The sequence below is a fragment of the Sinocyclocheilus grahami genome, unplaced genomic scaffold (genome assembly GCF_001515645.1).
Source record: "Sinocyclocheilus grahami isolate Dianchi unplaced genomic scaffold, SAMN03320097.WGS_v1.1 scaffold585.1, whole genome shotgun sequence".
Classification (NCBI taxonomy): Eukaryota; Metazoa; Chordata; class Actinopteri; order Cypriniformes; family Cyprinidae; genus Sinocyclocheilus; species Sinocyclocheilus grahami.
Genome location: NW_015505764.1, coordinates 551388 through 563708, shown reverse-complemented (window position 1 = coordinate 563708; position 12321 = coordinate 551388). Strand labels below are relative to the sequence as shown.

The 12321-nt window shown below is 37.0% G+C and overlaps 1 protein-coding gene across 1 annotated transcript in view; it reads left to right on the top strand.

Moving 5' to 3' along the window:
• Positions 1-258: 258 nt before the first annotated feature.
• LOC107556951 (zinc finger protein ZFPM2-like) overlaps positions 259-12321 on the top strand; it is a 193972-nt gene continuing 181909 nt past the window's right edge. The window contains exons 1-2 of the mRNA XM_016240220.1: positions 259-289; positions 388-472. Coding sequence (XP_016095706.1) covers positions 259-289; positions 388-472 — 116 coding nt within the window. The remainder of the gene's footprint in view (positions 290-387; positions 473-12321) is intronic.

Below are 12321 nucleotides of genomic sequence, written 5' to 3'. Positions count from 1 at the left end.
ATATGACCTCAGGTTTATGTTGTTAAAATTTTTCACTGAAAATCCCCTTTGCTGAAATTCTAAATTCTAAAAACAAAATCTAAAAAAACAAAAAAGGCATGTGTTGCGGTGCTTTTATTGTAAGTAAACTTGTTTACGTAAAAAAAAGATGAATAAATCTACATATAGACAGAAAATATACATAAAGAAAATATTTAATTCTTTATTTTAAAAAATGCACAAATTTGTCTCTACAGTGTCATATGACTGATGTTGAATATGGTTTCTTTTTCAGCATGGAAGGATGAGGGTAAATACTGAAAGAATTGTCCTTTTTTTGGTGAACTATTCCTTTAAATGCATTTATTTCAGCTTTACACTATTTGTCTTTTGTTCATTCTTTCACAGTGTTCGCTCAACACCATTTACAGAGAAGAAAGAAGAAACCACAACCAAACTTCATCAGTCCTCGTGTGTATCGCCAACATGCCAGGTGAATGAAACTTCAGACTTTTAGGCTTTTTTAGAACTATTGGGTCAAAGAAACTCACAAAGCATTGTGGGAATGCTTTGTTCCACCATTTAATTTAATTGATTTGCTAAAATTTAAAAGTTTGGAAGGGTCACGAGTGAGAAATGTATTTGCTTTTAAAAGCTACTGGTGTTTGCTGGCAAAAGGACAGTCAGTGAAGCTCTGAAACTTCCATGATCCTTGCATTTGTAGTTGTATTAGTCATCCCGGCTCAAACAGCAGTTCTGATAGGACAACAAAACTGGAAACAGAACGAAAGAAACACAGCAGAAATCAAGGTCTGTTATGGATTAAGCTTCACCACCTTATTCCTGTTCCTTGCAACACCAAACGGTATCAGGAACAAAGAGCTTTGCGAGCGTTACTGCAAAATCCCAGTTTTCTAAATGCAAAAGTGGAAATGACCCATCATTCGGCATTATTCACCGTATCGCTGTAGTGAAAACACCGCCAAAGGTCCGCTTGCCAGAATCACACATGCTCTGTTGGGATTTGCACAGCCTATCCATTGACGTTCCTTTCAAAGTTTCCCGTGATAAGTGAGAACTGAACGCAGCAGAGCATATATATCCTCCCTGCTTGCCAGCAGTAAATAAGCGGGCGTATCTGAGCTCCGCTAGCTTTGTCTTTCCTGGCTTTTAAATGATAATATAAGTTTTCCCGGCTAAGTAGTTCCATCCGTCCCAAGAGACCTCCATCCCCGTGTAAGACGGTGTGTGTGTGTTTTTTTAAATACCCCCACCTTAGCCCTTATACCCCTTGCTGATATTTAACACATAACCACTCATAGTCTGCCTATGAGATATGAATATAATTGTATGTTAGTTTTTAATTACAGGAAGAATCTAACTTGTAAGACGATGAGCTGGAAGGTGCCTCCGCATTGTTATATTTTTTCATCCTGGTTTTTCTGATTATGTGAGCTGGGCTCCTTTGCTAAGCGTTGATAAGCAGAATTTCCATGTTCCCTGCATAATTAATCCATCTCTGCCTGCCTTCCATGCCAACTCCTCCGTTATCGCCCGCACATGCCTGAATTGCAAAAGAATTCTCTCTTCAATTGGAACTTATTGATATTCCAAAAAACTGGAAATCCTTAAATTTTAAGCCACAGATTGTTAAATGGATTAATTTCGCGGCAATCTCGGGCATCTAACGCGGGAAGACAGGCAAGGCGAATCCAAAGTGTCTCCCGTTTGTGGATTTTTAGTCCCAAATGATAGGGTTTATTGGCATCTCCACCGTTTCTCAAATCTCCCGTTTCTCCTCCATAGTCAAAAATTACCATTCATTTGCATCGTATAAAACACTTTTATATGGTCTGAAATTCAGAGGAATGTCTTTCAATGCCTGTCGTTTGGTCGCCCGATAACAACTCCGGCCCAGCACATCTGGAGCCTTTTGATACTGGGTGAAAGGGACTCCTGAATATTTAATATTTTTATCTGTTTTTCATCGAAGGTTTCACCATTAAGGATGGCGGCGCTATTTGCATGGAGGCTGGCAGATGTAGATTCACTTCTCAGAGCTGTCTACACCCAACCTCTCTGTGAAAATATACACACAGATGCATTTTTTCTTCTCTTTCTTGTCACGTCGTGCTGCTGCTTCTGCAAAACCAAAACCATCACGCCACACAAAACAACCGAGAAATAAATAGCCCCAAATCCAAACGTTCTAGTCCAGATGTTTTAGATGAAACGGCATGGATCAGACAATTATATTAGGCGCATTAGAATAAGGGTCTCTGATTAACTGGCAGCTCTGCTCAGAAATGTGATATTATGCCGTTATTGTTACATCTGTCATGGGCGCTAGTGCTCCCTGCAAGCATGTAATTAACCGCAACTGTTGTGGACTGTGCCCGGCCGTTTGTAATCTAATAATTATAGATTAATCAACTCGATATTCTGTGTATTTCCCTCTCTTGGCAGCCTTTCATGAAGGTATTGCAGAAATTGTGTGCAGCTGTATTTCAATGCAATTATTCTGTCAGAGCGAACAGCCAGTTCATATGCTGTTTGTGACTGATATCCACTGAATATTATCCTCGCAAACCTAAATGGAAAGGAAGACTGAAAATAAAATCCCCTGGGGGGAGGATATTATGCTCAGTACTGGACATAATAATAGGATTTGGATAAAAATAAAGATGTTGATCATATGGTTGTAAGATACAATAAAAATGATTAGGCCTGTATTATGTAAAAAAGCTCTAAAACATAAAAATAATGTATCTTTCTGATGGTCAGGATGCAAAATAACGATTTTGATTTCTTTTAACAAAATAACTTTCCTCAGCTGTTTCTCAAAAATGTAGTCCATGGCATGTAATACACACTTACGTTGATCATCAGGTATAAGAAGTCTTGTACTCGGTTAGTGGTGATAGATTATGATTAAATAGGTATTAAAAGTGCAGAACAATTGTTGTTGTCCTTAAAACCCGTCAGTTACGTAACTGTAGAAAACCTGGTTCTCTCTAAATGTGTCTACATGCTGTTTCACAAGCTGTACAGTGTTTAAGTGTTGCAATGTTTCACAGCTCTTGCTGTCTTTTCTTTGAGCCTGCAGTGTAAAAGATGTTTTGTCAGGTAATCTAAAATAATCTGCTTCATTTGGTAACATCTAAAATAAGTCAGAAATGTTATTTAATATGGCGGAATCAACCTGACAGCAACAAAAGTAATTTTTATGGGTCAGGGCAGGTATAAATACTCATTATGGTAACAATAGCGCCTTTTTACTTTTTATAGTGCATGTGTGAAGAGGTTATTAGATTAAAACTAACCCAATTAGCATTTTATGCTGTCATTTTCACTGCTTAGAAGAAAACAAGAGTTAAGAAAGCATTTTTCAGCATTGTCTGTCTGTACATATCCAAGGCTTAATGTTAAATATCTCTTATTTTCTATTTGATTTTAATAGAGTTTTATAGTTATGGCAACAGGAACATACTATGTTTAATGCAATATTTGAGGTAAATACTGACTAGTGGAACTGTTTCTATTATAATTAATAAAGTATTTCACCTAAAATACCTTTTATGATTTCTTTTGATAATTATTACTACTAATAATTTATATTAGCCAGATATAGATCATTCTAATAATCTTGATAATTTCCCTATAATTATCTTAACCTTTTATGTTTTTATCAACAAAAATGATTTGAAAAAATCCAGAAATTAGAAAGACTGTTAAAAAAAATAAAACAAAAATAACTATTTAAGATTCAGTAAAATATTGCATTTATAATTTTTACATCAAGTAAATTATTTATTTATTTTAGTTTCAGTGAATATCTGACAGTGGGGTTTGAATATCTGAAATAGTGATAAAAAAAATCTAAATCATTTTAGAACAAGGATCGTACTTGCATTTGCAAAATACACACACAACATTTTTTTTTTGTCTTTTCTCACAAAGTCAAGAAAAATAGAACTAATTTCTTATCATTATTCTAACAATTTGTTTTATTTACTAAGTCCTCTTTCACAGAATGTCAAATTATTTTTAACCACCATCTCCATGTGTGTTTTACTTGATTTCAGCTCCTAGAGAACAAAACACAAACCGAAGACGAGCCTCAAAATGGAGGGATGGAAATCAGCAGTGAAAAGAGGAGAGGTTGAGTGCAGGGAAAACAAAGAGACGGAGGAATAACACAGAGAAGAAGGGAAGAAAAAAAGGCAGAGAGAAGAAGGTGTGGAGCAGAAGTGTAGAAGTGTGTTGCTGGGCAGAGGGCTGGTGCTGAACACAGGGTTGGCAGGCAGGGTGGAGAAGCGGGCACGCTCACAGACATCTGTTGGCACGCTGCGGATGCTGGAGGGGGGCACGCTGCCATGACCAGCGGGAACATGGCACACTGATAATGCTGTAGCTATACTCAGAGACACACCGCGTCTCTACGCCACACACACAAGCACTAATGATAAAATAATCTCACACTATCGACATGAGCGATGCAGGACACACGTTGAGGATCAAAATATTCCAATTGGCAGCTTTCAGTTTTTAATCTAGGCAAAACACTTTTTAAGAGAAACTAATGAGAAACTAAGAAAAATTATCCTGCAGAATAAAAGGAGAATTTACCTACATTCCTAAAAATGAAGGTTCTTTCTTGGCATTGATGGTTTCATGAAGAACCTTTAACATCCATTCCATTGCACAGAAGGTACATTATAGAGGAAAAAAAGTTCTTTAAATTATTCAAATATTCTTCACACAAGAAAAAAAAAATGTTCACTGAAAGGTTCTTTGGGAAAAAATGTTTCTTCTGTGGCATTTCAATGGTGAAAAATATCTTGAAAATTCAGGAAAAAAACTATTAATTGATTAGTAAATTCAAATAATATTCACAAGAAATCGTTTTTCTTGAAACATTTTTAGTAGACTGGGGGGGGGTAAATAAATTGCCAGTTGTTACATGTTAAATATAGAAGACTTCTAACAAAAAATGATCACATCCTTCAAGGATTTTAAAGTTGAACCATGTCTTTTCATTATATTATTATAAAATATTATATTTAAAACATTAAAAATATTACATTTAATATTTTACCAGACATATTTAGAAACATGGTGGGAATTTAAATTAACATAATTTTCACTAAAACCTTTAAAGGGGTCATATGACGTTGCAAAAAATAACATTTTGTGTATTTGGTGTAATGCAATGTGTTTATGCGGTTTAAGGTAAAAAAAACATGTTATTTTCCACATACTGTACATTATTGTTTTTCCTCTATGCCCCGCCTTTCTGAAACGCGTCGATTTTTACAAAGCTCATCAGTCTGAAAAGCGAGGTGTGCTCTGATTGGCCAGCTATCCAGTGCGTTGTGATTGGCCGAATATCTCAAGCTATCTATTTGCATTTGTTGCATCCAGTGGGGACATAATTACTGATTATAATGACTTATACTGTCTTTTTACGCGTTGCGTTGCATATCACGCCGCGTAAACATAATGTCTGCATTTGTGATCGGAGAAACGACAAACAACAAGCGCTACTCTACACTGCTCAAAACTCACGTTTGAATCGTCAGTGGCAAATCCTTTAAATATGAAAACTTACTTGCAGGCTGTGAGCCAGACTGTCCTTGCCTTGGAATTGCCCCACTTTATAGAAACAGACACTGGCATTGTAGGCTACTCTCCCAGGAAACAGTCATCGTCCTCCATAAAATGCGCTGCACACATCTGAATATTTGGGTTGAACTGTTCTGGAACAGTGTTGTAAATACAACTTAACCACTGATTTCTAGTTGTGTCCTCTTTTGGAAGGCCAAACAAAGTAGTTTCGCTTTCATAACGAATCACACAGCGCCTTCACGACATGGTGGCGGCGGCAGCAACAATACTACAGCGAGAATAAAAGCTACGCCTTCTTTCTTTGCGTGAACATTTGGGTGGTGTTATGCAAATCTTCCCACATCATGACGTAGACATGTGGGGGCGTGTTAGAACGAGCCGTTTTAGGTAGGCGTGGTTGACTCTTAACTTTTATAAAGAATATCTCTTTGGATTTGAGACTTTAGTCTTTGCAACTTTACAGATCTTCTTTATGCACCAAGAGCTTGTAACACTCCAAAGAGAAAGGAAAAATTGAAATGATGTTAAAGGTTCTTCATGGAACAATCAGTGCCAACAGAGGACCTCTATTTTTAACAGTGTTGCTGCAAAAACACTCTTTTGTAACCTTTATTTTAAAGAGTGCAATTTGATCATTACAAATGACTTTAATTGGTGCAATCTGGTTCATTCTGTCATATTAAAATTATTATTCATATATTTGACTTCAATAAAACCAGTCAATTTAGATGTCACCACATTTTTTAGGTTACCTGACAACACATTTTTTACTGCGTCATTTCTTAGCAATTTAATTCCCCGTATCTTCTGGCCTTTATTAATTTCATCATTATCAACACTAGACCTTCCATCTCTTTTCAAGCAAATGGACATGAATGCATGGCCTTGATGCTCGTCCACTCCTCCAGCTGTCTAACAGCGCCCACACACACAGTCACAGTCACCTCCTCTGGATAGCAGCCAGTCCCAAAATGCTATGTTGGTGTTGCATCATACAGCAGAAAATCAGCCTTGCGTCTTCAAGAGCTGCCATCGATGCTGATGCTGAAGTTCAGATGGCAGTAAATCATATTTAAATGTGCTGGAGGCAGACGTGGATATATTTAGCTACACACACACACACACCTTGTTTACAGTGATTTTGCAGTATGAAAAGCAAAAATGTGCCATTGTTAGCGCGATCCATTATAAATGACTTTCATTAGCATAACCTGTGTAGTCAGGTTGATATTCTTGAGAAGTTACCACATTTTATAGGTTACCGGCCAAAGATTTTTTTTTGACTGGACAAATATCGGCTTGATCTTCACCACTGAAATACATATTTTGCTGTAAGTCTATGACGGTGCATTTCTTATCATCACAGCACAATCCCATATGTCTCATAAATCCCTTCATTTAATGTTACCATTAAACTCCTCACTGTATGTGTGTTAAAGCAGCAGCGGCATGATCTCCATGCCACTGATTTCCCCTGCGATGAGAACAGCATCATGTTAATTATTTCAACCATCTGCTGCAGCCCGTGATGGAGGCGCCCTCCACCTCACACAGATTTGTACCTGTCAGTCAAATTGCAGGACCAACACGAGACGTCGTGGCGGCGAGAATAAGATCCAACGCATGCCAAGGTCCCAAGGGATCGAGTTGTGGTGTGAAATCAGTCTGGAGATCACAATGTAGCTGGACTCTCTGAATTTACGCTCAAAGAAGCCTCAACATCTGGCTATTTTTGGAGTGTTTTGGCTTGAGAAATGTCGAAAGCAGAACTTTAGGAATTTCTGCTGCTCGTTTTAACTGAATGAGATGTTTCATGATACACATTTCTGTAAATATGTATCATTAAACATCACAGAATTCTTTTAATTCATTGTTAGTTCATTGTTCCTGGAAAGTGATGTCATTAAGAAACTGTATTTTGTGAGTTTTAAAGGAATTCAGGAAAAAATTGAAAGAAAGAAAGAAAGAAAGAAAGTTGTTTTCTCTGTTGTTTTCTCCCCCAACAAAAATGATGTCACTTCTTGGAAGATTATGTCATTAATAAACTGGATTGTGTTAGTTTTAAATGGATTTTTTAAAAAAGGAATGAAAAAAATAGAAAGAAAAAAAAATTGGATGGAAAAGATGTTTACAAGAAAAGAAAAAAAAATATTATCATTTTGAACAATACTCACAATAAAATATTTTGTTCGTTTGTTTTGTTTGTTTGAAACGTTGATTAAATAAAGAAAAATAACACTTGGAATATTTTTAAATAAATCAATCACCTGTTCCCTTTTGTGGAACTTCGAACTGCGTCCTCTAGGGGTCGCTATGGGGAACGCCTCGTCGTGACCCGTGTCTGAAGCCTACATTGAAAAAACACCAACTTGTTTGGCCGGCGACAGCCATGACGTCACTACCGTCGCAACTAGTACAAAATAGGCGCCGGTAGCGCACATCATCACTTTCTTCGTCTTCACTGACCGTTCTGTTTGAAGCGTGCATTCCAAAAGCAAAGTAAGACTATTTCTTTTCCTACTATGGCGAGCACTAGCGGAGCGTTTAGAAAGTGTGTACATCCGTGCCAGCGGTTCCTGACACCCGATGATTCACACGATCTATGCGTTGTTTGTTTGGGCGAGGAGCACGCACGCGATGTCTTCGAGGAGGCAATCTGCGTGCATTGCGAGAGCTTTTCGCAGCTGCTATGGTGGTGACGGAGCGGCAGTTGTAGGTGAATTTGGTGGACATCGGGAAGAAAGAAAGGGGCTTTCTTCTCGATGCCCCGGTGTCGCCCTCATGTTCAATGTAAAAGACATTGCAAAAAAGAAACATTCTTCAAAACATTTTAAGTTCAGCCATGTTTTTTTATTATTGTGATAAAATATAATGATTTCTATCGTTAAAAATTAATTATATTAATATTTTGCGAAAACATTAGACAGTGTGACTTCTGTTAATCAACCAGTCAAGTAGAATGATAACCTCATAATTTTATAATCTGATTAATCAGTCTAGAAACTTTAGTGGTCTGTCTGTAAATTGAAATAATTAAGATCAATAATGCATTGCTACCAAATGCAACTATATTTGATGACATGCATACAGCAGTGGCTGTCTCTGTGTGCTTTGAATTTGGGATGAACAACACCTTAGCAATCATTATTATACAGCACATTATTATACAATATTATACAGCCATATTTATTATCTGACCTGGTGTGCCTGGATTAATTTAATCTGCCCCTGAAACAAAATACAAGGTTAAATTAAGAAAGAGCAGTGTTTCCTGAACACTGTGACTGATATTATGTCACATTTATACACAGCGTCCTCCTGCAGTTATATCTCCTGCAGCGAAACACTTTGATTCTATTATTGATTGGTTAAAACGGCCTTTAATTCTTTACATATGTGCGTATAGCTTTTCGAAGAAATGAAACATGTTTCCAAATGTAAGACAGGACAGGGTGGCCCTGCACTTGCCTGGGGTCACTTAATTAATTTGAAGGTGCTCGTTAATACAAACCACATGCGCCGCCAATGACCTGCCACAGGAGCTCAAAGAGGGTCGGAGAAGTCATACTCAGCCCTATTCAGAATTACACAAAACAACAGACTGTGACACCTGTGGCCTTCAAATTAAACACTAGTGAAAACAAGGTGAGCACGCTATAGAAAAAGCATATATGCAACATATCACTCTTATTTACAGAGGGTGCAGAGTTCAAGGAAACAGCTGTGAATGAACTGAGAATATAATCTTCTTTTTAACACGGAAGTGAATAGCTTTTTACGGAAGTGGCTGTAGGTCCAGACTGAGAGCTTTCAGTTTGCTGGAAGTATAATTCTATCGTGCACAAACTCGGTGTCTATAGGAATTCTAAACTAAAATGATAAAATGATCCCCTTTTTATTACAACAGGAAACAGGAGATAAGCTTAAAAAAGATTAGATGAGAAAATGTATAATTGTGTAACATGATAATTATGTAAAATATTCAGAAATGGTCATTTAATATCATTTATTAAACAGCATAAAATACTATTCACTGAATCACATGAAATAAAATGCATGGTATTACAAACATGCAGCTTTTCGCTTCACAATTGATGGACTAGTTTGTGGATTTTTGTGATGTTCTTATCAGCAGTTTGGACACTCATTCTGACAGCACCCATTCACTGCAGAGGAACCATTGGTGAGCAAGTGATGTAATGCTACATTTCTGCAAAACTGAAGAAACAAGATGAAGAAACAAACTCATCTACATCTTGGATGGCCTGAGGTTAAGCAAATTTTCAGCAAGTTTTCATTTATGGGTGAACTATACCTTTAAAATCAACATGAAGCACTATTTTGTTTTTATGTTTTAATTTGTATTCAATGAGAAATTGCATGGTATTACATTTTGATAAAATATTAACTTTTTATTATTTGGATTTTATTATTAATAATGTGCACAAATGAATCATGTATAAGACCAAGAACATGCAGTTTTGGTTTCATGTTGGCATGAGCCTCAGTGTGCCACTAGTAGCGTCAAGTAGAACTGGAAAAATAATGACTGTCTGCCATTGGTTCAGCCAAATCCCACCCCAAACTCAAGCCATTGGTTGAGCGGGAAGTTGACATGTCAGGCCACTCAAACAACAGAGCAATGTTTGAACGTGTCACAAAAATGACACAAAGAAGCTTTGAATTTGCATTAGAGCAGAAATCTGGTTGTAGCTTATAGACAATGAAGATGAGCTTTAAAACATTAAACGTAATGAAGTGATACAAATTTGATTTAGATTTTCACCATAATTTTCATCAACATTTAGATCTGAAGCAGAACTAGAACTCAGCTGTGAAACGTTAACATTATTCTCCTTCATGGCTCGAGCTCACAGCCCGCCAGCGCTGGAGCAGAGGATGCTGGGAAGAGCACACTTCTTGCCAGAGTGTAATGGCTGGTGAAAGCCAAAGCAAACTGCACAGAGGCAGATAAAGGTTTCCTCAAGGTGCAGCTCCGTTGACTGGTTAACCCCTTGAAATTATGCCGTAGTTTCAGACTCCATTCCAAAGTCCTGGAATTGGGTTACAAGATAATTTCACAGGCGACTTGCTTGTCTTACTTGGCAGTTCAACTGGCTAATTGAAGAAGGCGATTTCCGGGCCCTGAAACTGTTTAAGAAATGATACTTCAAATTTGAGTAAAGAGATTTTCTGTGACGTGGAAGTTGCAGAATTTTTGAATATAAATGAACATATTTTTCCATCAAAAACATGCTGAAAGTAGCACATTGAAAGTCTTGAGTTAGTTGAAGATAACTTTTTTAAAGGGGTCCTATTATGCTCTTTTACAAAGTCTTGATTTTGTTTTGGGGGTGTACTAGAACATACTCTCGTGCTTGGTGGTTCGTAAAACGCATTATTTTTCACATCATTTACATTTTTAAAATACCTTTCTCCCCAGGCTGGCACAAACGGCTCGATTAGTTCCGGCTTTGATGAAGGTCCGCCTTCTGAAAAACAAAATGTGTTGTGATTGGTTAGCTGTCCCAGTGCGTTGTGATTGGCGAACAGCTTAGACAGTGTTTCAGTACTGCCCCGCCTCTTGCTCCGTCTTTCAACAAAAACGTTTGGGCGAATCCGCCAGGCACTGTACTCCCTCATGTTGTGGAAGCTGTCCTCAGTAAAATGCGCAGCACACAATAGCAAATTGGGGTTAAAATGCTCAGGAACAGAGTTAAAAGCTACAGCACAGCAGCTCTTCTTCTTGGTTTTCTCTGATGCACTAACTCTGCAGCAGCACTTCTTCTTCGTCGTCTCGTCTGATGCACTCACTCAACCAAGCGTTCTAACCACGACCTCGTCCCTCCCCACCCCGCAACCATTCAAATTTCTGTAGGCGGGAATTATTTGTAATGATATTCCTATGAGCCGCTTTGTGATATCACAAAGCCCGGAAAACAAACGCTGTAGTCCAAACGAGCCGTTCGTTGTAGTTCTTGAAAAGGGATTTTTAAAAAACGAAATATCTCCCTTTAGAGTGGACTTTGAGATTTGTAACTTTCTAGATCTTTTTTATGCCCAAACATACACACTACACACTGACTAAAATTAAAAAAGTGAAAAAGCATAATAGGACCCCTTTAAGTAAAACATGCACTTTTTTCATTTGTGTTTGTTTTCAGGTGATTTCTGAAAAAGTCCTTTGTTTTCTTCCCCCCAATCCCCACCCGGTAATCATGAAAGACTGGAAAAATCATGGAAATTCATTTGAGCCATTTAACATTTGTTCTTTGTTCTCTGCTTTTTATATTAAACAACTTTTTTTCTTTATTATTTTATTTCACATTTTAAAACTGGATAATTCTGAATAGGACTTTAGAGTTTTTTTTAATTGTGTTCAACAAATACAACTGAACTGCACTGAATCAATAACCTTTTAAAATTCATTCACAAAATTCACAAATACACAGGAAAAAAAGTGCTATGAAAGTTAATTTCGAAGATCCCCCCGCACAGATCAGATAAGAAGGGCATTTTACTGATGCACAGAAACTACATATGAATCTACATGTCAATCAGTGGTCAAAATTAAAAGAATTATATATGTATAATATTAGTCAAAATTACATTGTTTCTCTATATTATTTTTAGACACCAAAGTACAAAACTATTAATTAACATATATATATATATATATATATATATATATATATATATATATATATATATATA